Below are 12,802 nucleotides of genomic sequence, written 5' to 3'. Positions count from 1 at the left end.
GGGCCCAGAATAGTTTATAGGAAGGACAGGCAATGTTCACTTGGCAGGAATAAGCCCTGATCGCTCCCAAAACCAGCATTTTGGCTGGGCTGCTTAGGGCGGACTGGCCAGAGCTGCCTTCCCTGGAGGCCACCAGGGGACACCCCAGCCTGGGCACATGTGGACTAAAGGGTGGAGAGCCCAGAGATGGTGCACTGGAGAGCAGCAGAGCAACAGCCGGGGCTCTGGCAGAATCTGGGAGTGAGACCTCGGGAAGAGGCCAGAAGAAGGTGGGGGGATGAATGAGAGCCCAGGACCTGCCATGCCCCACTGGGGTCCCAAGGCTTGCTGCCGGCTGCCCCCAGGCCTCCGTGTCTGTCCTCACCTGACTGTAGTCCTCTGACAGGGAGGGGTTCTGAGAGCATTGCTCCCTTCACCCTGGTGATCGCCTGGTGGTGCTGTCTGATGCCTTGGGGCTCTGCCTGGGGCTTTGCCTTGGTGCCCCACCCCAACCCATAGAAGCTCCTGGGGACAGTGAGGCCCTTCACTGTGCAATCCAGGAACTCTAGGCACTTCCCCACCAACAGCTGGGGGCAGTCTCCCATTTCCCCATCTGCCCCATGTCCTAGTGTCCCTCCCAGCCGGCCTGGGGGCCACACTGGAAACCCTGCAGACAAGGGGCTCCCCTGTCTCCCCCCCACCCCAGCTCACAGCCAGGGCCTGTGGGTGTTCAATGCTGTGAAGCCAGGAGCCCTGCTCAGGCAGCGGGGAGTATAAGGGGCTCAGAGAAGGGTTGGCATTGGCAGCTTGGCACTCAGAGGCGGCCTCCTGCAGGAGGTGAGGTGAGTGGAATGGGAGCTGCCATACCTCAGCACTCCTTTGCCTTAGCACTTTCGCCTGTGTGGGTCATATACCCTGGCTTCAGTCCTGGAGTGCCTGAGCTCCATCTCATAGAGGGAAACTGAGTCTCAGAATGAGCCCCTGGTATCCTTACTGCCACTTTTCATTTTCTCCAGGTGTTCCATCTGCTGCCAGCAGACCCTCAGACCCCTTACTCATCCCCAGCAGCCCCCCGGATGGAGCTACCATCCAGGTTCTATGCTCTGGGCAACTGCTGAGTATTCCCACACACACCCTACCAGGAGGGTCCTGCCCTCAATCCTTTAAGGACCACTCAGAGTCCCACTAATGCTCACCTCCAGACAAGAGCACCTCTGACTCTAGCCCTCGGCCCGCAGCCATCCACAGGGGCTGGCAGCTCGGAGCCCCATGGTGTTCCCTGCTCCTGTGACTTCTCTGCCAGCAGGCTGCTCACCATTTGCCACTGGCCTTGCCCTGCCCATCACTCACAGCCCTTCCTGAGGACCCATCTCTCCTCACCAGATCTCTAAGACGTCCTCTAGCCCTGAGTCCCATGGAAGTGCCCATCCAGGTGCCCAAGGGGATCTGGATCATGGGGAGAAGAATCTGTGTATGCACCAGCGGGTCTGTGTTTAAATTTCTTCTCCCATCAACATACCATTGCTTCAAAGCACTTCTAGATGACTTCAACTGCTTAGCAAAAGGAGGACTCTACCTCAGTCTTGCCTTCACATACAAAAATCTGGGGGCCGTTCCCTTCCGCTTCAGGTCCCTGCCCTGCAAGCCCATATGTGAACAAGAATGCCCCTTTCCAAAAATCCAGGGAGGATTGGCTTTCAAAATTCTCCTCTGGCAACACCCACAAGATCTGCCCGCCAGGGGGCAGCAGAGAGACCTAGCCCAAAGTCTCCTGTGCTCACCACTTGGCCCCCTGCTCCCTTCTCCGGTTCCCTTCTCCCAGCTCCAGGCTCAGAAAGATGCTCTCATCCCACTGAAGGAAAGAGTCAAGGGGTTCATGGTCTCTTAGTGAGTGTGAAGTATTTTGAATTATGACATGAAATGGCCATGAGCAAAAGCAGAGCCGTTCCTTGGGCACAAACATTGCTTCCTTGTATGCAAGCCTGGCGTGTGAAAATGCACATCTTAACCACCAAAAAGTCAGGAGTAATTTGTTAGCGCCCCTGGCCTGTTCAACCACATTCAATTTACAAACAGCCCTGAAGGACATTATTTCACGACGTGAAATAAAACTATGTTCACTCTCTTCGCAAACTCTGAATGTTAGGAAAAACAAACAAAAAAAAAACCCCCAAAATTCTGATTCCACCGGAGACATCAATGACAGTGCACCAGATTTCCACCTGAGGCGCAGTTTCCGAAGAGCCTGGGATGCCGCAGGGGCGCTGGTGAGGTCGGGTCCGCCGGGAGGGGCCCTGTGTGCCCGTGCGGTTACTTACGTCCTCAGACTCGAACACGTGGCAGATCATCTTGTACTGCTTCTTCCCCTCCTGGGCCCCAGGGGTGGTCTCGATACAGTCCTGCGAGGCCGACCGGGGCATGCGGCGCCTGGCCATCAGCACCACGATATTCCCAATGTCTGCGATGTAGGAGATGGTGCGCAAGGCGTGGTCCATCATAGTCTCCTGTCAGGAGCGGGGCGGATCCACATTAGGGAACATTAGGGAGAACAAGCCATCACAACACACTCAAGTTCGGGATTTCTTGGCCTCGACGCTGATGCCCTTTGGGGTGGGTCCTCCTGTATGGTGAAGGGCTGTCCCACACACTGTAGGATGATTAGTGGCACCCCTGACCTCTCCTGGCTAGATGCCAGTAGCATCGCCCCCTTGCTAAGTTGTGGCCACCAGAAATATTTCCAAATGCCCCCGTGGGGGACAACATCACCCTGGTTGACAATCACTGCTCTAGGGAACATGGCGTTCGAGGGCAGTGATGCACAGTCAAGGTGACTCTGCCTTTGCCCCACAGCACCCTCCCACTGTTTCTTGCAGGCACGAGGTCAGGGGCCACTCTTGTCCCTGCTGGGGGAAGGGGGGCAGCTGGCAAGGCAATCTGTGGCTCTGGAGAGGGGTCCCTTCTCCGCAAGCCATGTGCTTCTCCCTAGCAGCTGAGGAAGGCTCTGAGGCCAAAGTTTTCCACGGATGAGTTCTTCCCGGCGAGCCCAAGCAGGGCAGTCCCCCGTCAGGGGACACTGAGGCAGCTCCCCTGACTGATTGATGGGTCTCTGGCCATTCAATTCCCTCGGCTCCTGGCAGGTCCATTACTCTTGATGGCTTTTGTCATCTGCCAGGAATCTCCCCTGAGCATCGTGCTCGTGACCCCTACGTAACAAGGCTGCACACAAAGGCTCTGAGAAACTAATCAGTTGGTCTTTTATGCCTTTGTGCTTTTTCCACAAAAGAAGATTTGGCTGCTTCTGCAACCTTGGAAGCCTCTTTTCTTCCTCACAGAATCTACTTTTACAGCAGATATTACCCCGCGTCTGTCTTCCAGGAGCTGATTTGTTTCCTGGCCAAGGCCGGGTGGGGTGGGGTGGGGTGGGGTGGGGGTTTCAAGCCACAAGAGCCACTTTTCAGGAAGGGGGACTGGTCTGGAAATCGCCGAGGGTGCTCTTCAGCACTTGTGGCCACAGATCCCGGGCAGACAGAGGGACGAGTGTGAACTCTGGGCTTTTTAGAACACATATACTGTCTAGCTCCGCTCGTGGCAAAGCCCCAGAAACAATGAGACCCCTGCGACCATGGGCGCGGCCAGTGCCCGGATCTTTGTTTCTGTAATATTGTTCCCCACAGAAAGAAAGTGCGTGGGACTCCTCAAAGGAACGGCCGATCCCAGGTCTGCGGCTGGGGAAGCATCAGGGGAGCTCGGAACAGCTCACTGCCTCAGAAAGCAAGGACGTGATCAGCGACTAAAGTGAAGATGTCCAAACCACCCAGGACCCAGTTTAAAGGTCCAACTGGGGATCACCAGAGCCCCAAAAAGAATAACACAAGTTACAAAAAAAAAAAAAAAATCCATCGGTCCACAGTGAAGAGAGAGAGAAAGAAACAAAAGGTCTGCCTCGGGTCAGGTGCAATAATAAAAAGTGGAGAACGTGACATAATTAGGAAATGCACCAGTTTTGCACTTCCGGTGTTAGAACCAACACAAGCAAGATGATCCCTTGTGCCAAAACCTGCAGGCAAAATGGGTATCAGGGAACAGGGTCCCCACACATCCGGACAGTCAGCACACAGATTACTCGCTGAGGACAAAGAAGCAAAGGGGTCATTACCCCGGCATCTGGCCCTCCTCCCACGGGCCTAGGAATGGACGTGAGTGGAGCCTCCCTTTCCCCAGCAAACTTCAGGCACAGGGCACTGCCCGAAGCCTTCCCGACCCCTCCCGCCCTCTGCCCCATGCCGCTGGCCTCCTGCCCTCTTCCTCTTCGGCACGTGGGCCTTTCTATCTGGCACGGCTCACTTGTTCCTCACGGATCTGTTTTCTCCACCAACAGCAGTGATGAAGGCCCAGGAAAAATGAGCAGAAGCTGGCCAGGGCACAATGGTTCACAGGTAGAAAAATCTTAAGACAGTTCCCCCCAAAACACCCCTTTGGTGGAGCACCACCCTCTCAGAAGGCCAAGGGCTCACACGGCCTTTCCACCTTCCTGCTCCATTCCCCAGGCCTGGCATGCCCAGGTTTCCAGAAGGCCCTTCTAGAACCCTGATGGTGAGCACACAGCTTCCGACTCCCCACACCTTCCCCTTCATTTTGCCTCCTTAATCCGGGCTGCAGCACACCTACACCACAGGACACCGCAGGGTTTTCTCGGCCCCCGCAGCTCGCCCCAGATTTCATAGCCACATCCCATTCAAGCCGCGAGGTCCGCAGCGACTATCCTCGGGGACAGCCCTTCAGCTCACTCCCAGAGGGAAAGTTCTCCCGCAGCCAGACCTCGTTCTCCTGGTTCCTGAGGTGGGACGTTAGGGGTTCAATGACATGATTTTAAACAACGGTCTTTAAAGCGCTTACCTGTGTGTCCGCATTTAACACCTTGATCCTCTGGGTGGAGATGAAGAGATCCACTTCGGTCAGGGTCTGGGCATCCCCCTCGGAATTCTAAGAAAGGACAGTGGATACTGTTACAAATGAATGAAACAAAAAAAACAACAAAAAACAAAAACCAAAAACCTAACTTGAACAAAGGCCTGACAATTTTACTAATGACCCTGAGCGCCCCTAGAGGGAAATGCCTCTCCGGCTGGAAGCAGCCCTGGGAAATCTCAATTGCATGCCGCCTTCCAGCACAATCTCTAGCGAACTGAGTTCTGAAGGCAGTTTGCACAGGGCGTGAAGAAGGAGGGAGGAGACAGCTTCCGGAAGCCTGAGCATGGAGGGGGGCCGGACGCCTGGGGTCTTGGGTCCCAGCATCCAAAGCGCAGCCCCTCCACTCCCTAAAAAGTAGGCCTGCCTGCCGACGCTTATCAAACTCGGTAAAGGCACAGGGTCTGTGTACTCGCGCTGCACACGTTTCCGGGATTTGGGATTCCAAATATCCCCAGAAATGGGGAAGAAATTTTCAAAGGCATTGGATTAGATCATCAGCATCTTCTTCTGATTTAAATAGTCCTAGTTATGTCAACCCCCCAGCAGGCTTAATGCTGATCTTCCAAAAACCCTAAGGGAAGCAAGACCCCAGTAGGACTCAGTGCTGCCCTCTCAGCAACATGGGAAAAACCAGAAGATGCTGTCACACAAATGCCCCCTGTTTTGTCAGCTCCTGGAGTGTGTTCATCTTATGGCCATTGCTTATGTGTCCATGGAATGTTCTAGAAGCTGGGTGAACTATTTATTCAGGGTCTGCTCTAAACCAGGACAGCTTTTCATTGGTTTTTACAACCATGGGAATTTTAATTACTACTGCACAGTGGCAATGAAATACAAATACTTTCAGTTTACCCACTGAGGTAAGAAATACTTCATGGTCATCAGCCCACCCTGAGGTGACACTGCTTTCAATTGATTTTAAAAGAAGAAAAAAATACAGTTCAAAATAATGCAGTTGAAAATAGCAGGAACGTGGGGCGCCTGGGTGGCTCAGTGGTTTAAGCCTCAGCCTTCGGCTCAGGTCATGATCTCAGGATCCTGGGATCGAGCCCCGCATCGGGCTATCTGCTCAGCGGGGAGCCTGCTTCCCCCTCTCTCTCTGCCTGCCTCTCTGCCTACTTGTGATCTCTGTCAAATAAATAAATAAAATCTTAAAAAAAAAAAAAGAAAATAGCAAGAACGTAGAGGAACTACTTTTCCTCTGATTTGAAAAACCAGGTTATATTCTAACATGTATGTCTAAGCACGTATGTCCACATGCTTTCAAACTTTACATATTATGGGATTGTTCCTCAAAACCCTCTTGCTTGAAAAAGTAGGTTTGGCCAGAAGGGGAAAAAAAAAAAGAAGAAGAAGAAGAAAAAGAAGAAAAGTTGCAGGTGGACTGGGTTTTAGTGACAATTTCTGGAGGAAGCTCGAGTGCTGCGCCCTTGATGGGAGAAGAGGGACAAACGTGCAGGGGACTGGGCTCGAACTGGGGGTGAATGGAGAAAGCCAAAACCAGATCGGTATCAGACGATAGCAAAGCTCGTCCCGCCACGCTCTCTGCTAGAAGAAAGGGGGTGTGTCAACAGCAGGAATCCAAGAGAGGCCACCAGACAACGGGGTGGGTATGTCTGTGGATGGGGAGCCATGACCCCATAGTCACTCCAGGTTAGCTGTGTGGGGGACGCTGCTTCCTCCTGGTCCCAGACTCGTGACGCATCCTCCTCTCAGCGCTTGCCTGGCCAGACGTGAGCAGACCAGAATAGGAGCCCTGGGTTTGGGAAGAACAGCTCTCCAGGGATCTAACCAGCTCGCCTCAGCAAGTCTGGAGGCTGTTCTGGGCTAGACCCGCCTGCTCCCTGGAGCCCCTTTGGGCTCCCTGAATGGCATACTGAGGACCAGAGCCCCGCTCCAGCCTCCTGGTGCTTGGGCAGCCCAGAGTTGCCCTGGACAAACCAAAGGCTGGGAGCCCCTTTCCCTTGGGAGGGAAGCATACCCCAGCTAGCGCTCTGCAAAGCCAGGCCCATCTCCACTGCCTGGAGGCGCCTAGCAGAAGGCTCGCTGGGAGGAGGGAGATAGGTGAGTTCCTTCCTCTCCTACAGCTCAAGGAATCCAAGGAGACACCACCGGGCAAAGAGCAAATATCATCATAGGGAGAGAAGTCTCATCACAGGAGGAAGTGAGTGCCCAGACCCAGAAAATGCTGTTCAGGTGGTGAAAAGAGGATTGAATCTCTTGCCCTTTAAGCGACAAGCTTAAAGGGCAGCAAATCAGTGTCTTTTAACACTGAACATTTGAGATTTCCTATATTAAGAGGACCGAGCGTTTACTAAGTGACCAGGCTCACAAACAAATGACTGGAGGTCAACGTGTTTTTGTTTTTTTTTTTAAGTTGGCTCATGCCCAGAAACTCTGTGCCCCCAACCCTTTTTTTTTTTTAAAGCACACTGCTTGCTGGGCGTGGAGACCGATGTGGGGCCTCAGCTCACCAGCCTTAGAGCAAGACCTGAGCGGAGACCAAGAGTCAAATGCTTAACCTACTGAGCCTCCCAGACACCCCGCAGCAACCCTTCCTTTCCAGTGGGGAACGCATCTTGAGGGCAAAGTGACCTTCTCATCATCATCCTGATTTAACAAATTAAGCCTAATGAGTTTTTAAATATCAGAATAATTTAATTGATTTTGTACGGGGGACCTAAGTGCTAAATGCATCACATGGCCGTGTCAAATGTCACCTGTAAAAACATCTGCGTGAAACAGGAACGTCGCGGCATTAGCCGTGTTCTAGCATGAGAGAGAATAAACAAGAAATCTGGAAAAAGGGCAATGATTAGATTTTTCTGTAAGTGGATGGCTAAAAATTAAAACAAAACAAAACAAAAAAAACCCACACACCAGTGTCTGTAGTTTGTTCAAAAGTCTACCATTTATCCACCCAGGGACGAGGAAAAAGCTGTTTGCCACATGATGCGTGTTCCTGCAAACAGCACCGAACCCTCCCAAACTGCACAGGACGAGGCCCAGAAACCCAGGCAAAGCCCTCAGCCCTACACACCGCTTTCTTCTTGATTTTAGCGGCCTTTTGCATCCTCTGCGCAGCATGTAAGAGAAAAGAAAAACGGATAAAGGAAGGAAGAAAGAAAGGAAGAGAAGGAAGGGCAGCCAAGTTATTTTGGTCTTGGGGTCAAGCCCCCGGGACTCCGACCCTGTGCTCAGGGGAAGCCCCCCCACGGGGGCAGGAGGGGTGGGTAGCCACCACGTCAGCGAGCACGCACGCTGACCACGAGAGGCCCCCACACGCGTCCCTCGGGCGCTGGGAATCACCAACAACCGCTTGGATCTGAGGGGGTGAGACGGGACGGAGTGATGCCACTGGCCGGGAAGTGCAGAGAAGCACTGGGCTCTTGGGCAGAGAAGCAGGACTGAGGTATGGAGCAGGAGGGCCCGGGGTACTGTGTTCTCTTCTTCAGACCACCATGATCTCGTGTCCCTGTGCCTCCATGAAGAAGGTCAGGGGACAGCGAGGACAGACGAGGGGCCCAACATGGTTTCTCAGCCCCCAGGGGCTGGCAGCATCCACAGACCCTATCCTGCCCAGAGGGGGCATCTCCTCGGACCACCCCACCCTTCCCGCCAGACCCCATTAGTGTTGCTGACTTGGCCAAACCGGCGCACCGCTGAGCCCACCAGTACCTTGACCCGGCTGACGGCCTCCTGTGCCTGCATCATTCTGATGTTCTTGGAAGGGTTACGTTCTGAGAGCAGCTGGGTGGACCCCAGGTAGTTGGCAGCAAAGATGATTCCATCAATGAGGTCTTCTGGTTCACAGGGCCCTGGAACTGATGAGGGCACAGTTAGCATTCTCCCAGAGGACCAAGGAATAAGGTCGCAGGGACAGGGGACGAAAGCAAAGGGCTGACCCACGGCCCATCCGCAGTCAGCAGAGGAAGGCCAGTCTCCTTCCCTCATCGCCACACCGTGTGTGGTACACGGAAGAAAGCAAATGCAATGCTCAGGCCAGAAAAGTCCACATGCATGGCTCGGGAGGACAATTCCGGGACCTTGGGCAACTGTCACACAGGGCATCTCAGCCTCTAAGGTGACAACCATATGCTGCAATCCCAGAGACGCACTTTCCCAAACTGGACAGCATTTCCATGCTTACCCCTGAGCCCTCTGGAAACAGGACAGGGAGCAGAAATTGCCCACTATCCTCCAGTTCTTCTGGGGCCTTCTCCTCCGCGTCTGTGCTGTAGGGCTCTGGTCCTGTCACATGCCTGCCTGGGTGGGTCCTCTCATTCCCTACACCTCAGATCCAGGCTGGATCTGAGGTGTAGGGAGCTCTTGCTCAGCAGCTCAGGGAGCTCAGCAGCTCTTGCTCTCCTCTGCTGCTTCTAGACCAGTGCTGTCAATGGAACTTTCTGCCATGATGTAGAATGTTCTATCCTGGTGCTGTTTAATACGGGGACCGCTAGCCATGTGTGGCTTTGGAGTACTTGATCTGGGGCTACTGCAAGAGGAAATGAATTTTTAAATTTCATGCAATCTAAGTAATTTACCCAGAAATTGCCAATGTGGCTAGTGACTCCTGTCCTGGACAGGCAGCGATAGGTAGGGTCAGCAAAACTTTTCTGCAGGGAGCTAGATGGAAAATATCTTAGGCTTTGCAGTCTGGGTCCAACGAGTCACCTCAGCATCCAGAGGACAAAAGCAGGCCCAGGCCATCTGTCTATGAGCAGGCACGTCTGTCTATCTATGAGCAGGCTCTGGAAAACCTCATACATGGACCCGGGTGGCTGGGAGCGTTTGGCCCCGGGTCCACAGCCTGTAACCCACAGACCATCATGCGGCCTTCCTCTGAGACCCACTACCTTCCTTTCCAAGTCACTGCCTTCTTTCTCCCTGCCTGCCTCTCGGCCAGACCCCTCCTTCTGAGGGACCTTGGCTCTGACTCTCAGGCTCCCCCTCACTCCAGGGTCCACAGGGCTGGCTGGCTGGTCTCCGTGGCCCGCAGTTCTCTCCGGACCCCAACCCTCAGCCAGCTGTGGGGAACCGTGTTCTCCCCTCTGACCCTCTCTGCTGCTAAAAGCATCGACTTGCCAAAAGCCTGGATGCCACTGTCTACCAGTCCCATAACATCTGCCCAACACCCACGACTCCCTGCCCCACGTCCCACCTGTGGGCTTCAGGGCCGCGGAACAACTCCAGCCACCTGCAAGCCTGCAGCTGGAAAGAGCCGGAGCTGCTCAACAAGGCAGACTGGTTCCGTTCCAAATTGACAGCCCCAAATACCCTCAGAACATGCTGGTGACCCTGAAAGGTGCCCCTGAGGAGCGCCCCCTCTCCCTCTACATAAGCACCATTTCATCCTTCCCTCATAACCAACTTACCCCCGAAGGCTGTCCCTCCCAGTCCAAGTGGGCCTCTCTCCAGTTCTGCCACCGCCACTGCCTCCTTCCATCCTGGACGTGAGGATGGCTTTCAACTAGACCGTGTGAATAGCAGTGGGCCGCCTGTGTCCCTCCAAAATCCTGATGCGGAAGCCCTCACCCCCCCAACCCCCCACCCCGCGCCCTGCATGATGGGATTAGAAATATGACCTCTGGGAGGTGATCTAGGAGGTCAAGGAGGGCAGAGCCCTCAGGAATGGGATCTGTGCTCTGATAAAAGGGACCCTGGAGAGCAGCCTTGCCTGCTTTCTGCAACACGTGGACACAGAGAGAAGGCCGTCTGTCACCCGGAAGGGGGCTCTCACCAGAACTCGACCACATGGGTATCCTGAACTGGGACTTCCGTCCTCCATGGTTTATAAACCCCACAGCCTCTGGTGCTTGGTTAGAGCAGCAAGACTAAGACCTGAACCTTCTACCCACAGGTTACTCCCCGGCTGCCACGAGAGGGTCCTCTTAGAGCTCCCCTGCTGCAAACTGCATGGGGCCCCTCATTCTTTCAGGAGAATGTCCTGAGAGCCCCAAAACCCAGTGCTCCCATTCAGAGGTCTGTGCATGTGAGGGGACAAGGGCAGTTTCACTGGGCTCTGTCATCCCGATGTCAGCAGACCCCCGGAGACTGGGGCCCCAGCTCCGGCCCACATGCCCACCCCCGGCTGCTCGGGCGCTGGGGCTCAGTGAGGGGCCCACTGTGAGCAGGCTGTCACCCCGAGATGGGAACGTGCGGCTGCCCTGACACCAGGCCGACCCTGGATTCAGGGCGGGTTTTTCAAATTACTTTCTGAAACGTTAGTTCTCTTCAAACCACAGGAGATACTGACCCACGGGGAGATGTCTGGGAGGGGACCCGTGCATTAGGCTTTCACTGGAACAAGCCTCAGCCTGTGGACTTGCCATTAAAGCTCCAAAATTGGTCATAGCATGTGTCCATTAGCCTCAACTGGCTGCCTGAAGACCCCTCCCCAGGGGCTCACATGTCAGACTGACAGCAGGGGACCTACTCCCCTCTCTTTCAAGCCAGCACCACAGCTCCTGAACTAAAGGCAATTTTTATAACGTGCTTTAGAACAAGGTCAAGTATTCTGAAGTTTGAAAGGAATCTGTTAGTAATAATGGGCCCGGCAGGTCCCACCTTAGGAACGCCCCAGGTCATGAACCACAGAATTGTGGGGGCCCTCGCATCCTGACACCACTGCCCTGGGGACCCCCTCTCTTGCTCCCCACTGACCTTGACAGCCTCCCTAGCAGCGCCCAGAGGATGCACCCCTTCCTCTTGGGGGCTCAGATGTTTGTTCTAGGGATCTCGGATAAGTTTTGGGAGGCTCCCCCAAACCCTCAGGGAACAAACCCCACCCCTCAGCCCCCCAGCCCTCTCTAAGAGGCTCTCACAGAGCCTACCTGGTCCTCCCCCCAGGATGGACACCCCCGTGACTCCCACAGTCTGCTGGCAAAGCCTTTCCCCAAGTGCCTCTCCCAGCCCCTCATCTGCGTCTGGAGGAAAGAAGCATCTTCTGTTCCAGAACCAAGTGAAGAGGTCCTTTCAAGAGCCTTGGGTGGGGGAGGGGAGACAGGAGAAAGTGGGGCCTAGGTCTGGAGGGGGAGAGCTGCCCCTCTGGGTGGTCTCCCCACCACATCCTTTCCTCTGGGAAAGCTCTTCCCACACAGCTGGCATTTCTGGATCCATTGGACACTGCCTGTGGCAGCAGACAGGTGGTGGTCCAAGTGCTCCACAGCCCCGGGGGTGTGAAAGCCAAGGAGGGGGGTGGGCACAGGGGGCCTTGAGAAGAGGGTATCAGGGGTTGGGTGGGGGGTGAACTCTGGGTTGAGGGCTGGTGGTGGGAGGGATTAGGGGTGGAGGTTGGGGGCTGGGGCCAGGTGGGCTGTAAGGCCCAGGGGGTACCCTAGCTTCTGGCAGTTTTATAAGTTCACCTTTCCAGTATTTAAAAGACACCCCGGAAAAGCACATGCACGTGCATGTTCAGATCAAGCATTCCTTGATCTGAACCGTCATCACTGCTACCTTCCCCAAAGGTCCGTGCAAGTGGCCACGTGGAATGACGGTGCCTTCCCTTCTAGCCCAGCCTACCCACCGCCTCCCGGGCTGCCCACTCTGGCCTCCAGCTGGTGCTGGCTCTGGTGGGGCCCGCAGAGACCTGGGTGGTGGGACCTCAGTGCAGAGGACTCTGAGGGCTCCTCCCAGAGCTTCTCACTTCACAGAGAGTCCATCACGGGTCAACAAGCCCTCACCCCTCCACACACACACGTGCATGTGTGTACAAGCGCCCACACCCATGTAGGTACACAGGAGTGTCCACAGAGCTTCTCACATGGCTCCTGAGCCCACAGAACCACCCCTCCGAAGCAGGTCTGTGCACCCACTGGGAGGTCCGAGACCAAGTGCCCACCATGACGTCAGG

At 54.9% G+C, this 12,802-nt stretch overlaps 1 protein-coding gene across 1 annotated transcript in view; it reads right to left on the bottom strand.

Annotated features, from left to right (window-relative positions):
• Positions 1–12,802, bottom strand: part of LOC111152635 (amyloid beta precursor protein binding family A member 2) — a 193,886-nt gene that overhangs the window by 13,930 nt on the left and 167,154 nt on the right. Inside the window, exons 6-9 of the mRNA XM_022511172.1 lie at positions 8,629–8,774; positions 7,991–8,026; positions 4,876–4,962; positions 2,298–2,483 (exon numbers count right to left, since the gene is read on the bottom strand). Coding sequence (XP_022366880.1) covers positions 2,298–2,483; positions 4,876–4,962; positions 7,991–8,026; positions 8,629–8,774 — 455 coding nt within the window. The remainder of the gene's footprint in view (positions 1–2,297; positions 2,484–4,875; positions 4,963–7,990; positions 8,027–8,628; positions 8,775–12,802) is intronic.

This window comes from Enhydra lutris, unplaced genomic scaffold (assembly GCF_002288905.1).
Source record: "Enhydra lutris kenyoni isolate GAN:26980312 unplaced genomic scaffold, ASM228890v2 scaffoldscaffold29, whole genome shotgun sequence".
Lineage (NCBI taxonomy): Eukaryota > Metazoa > Chordata > Mammalia > Carnivora > Mustelidae > Enhydra > Enhydra lutris.
This window is presented reverse-complemented; position numbering and strand designations above follow the sequence as displayed.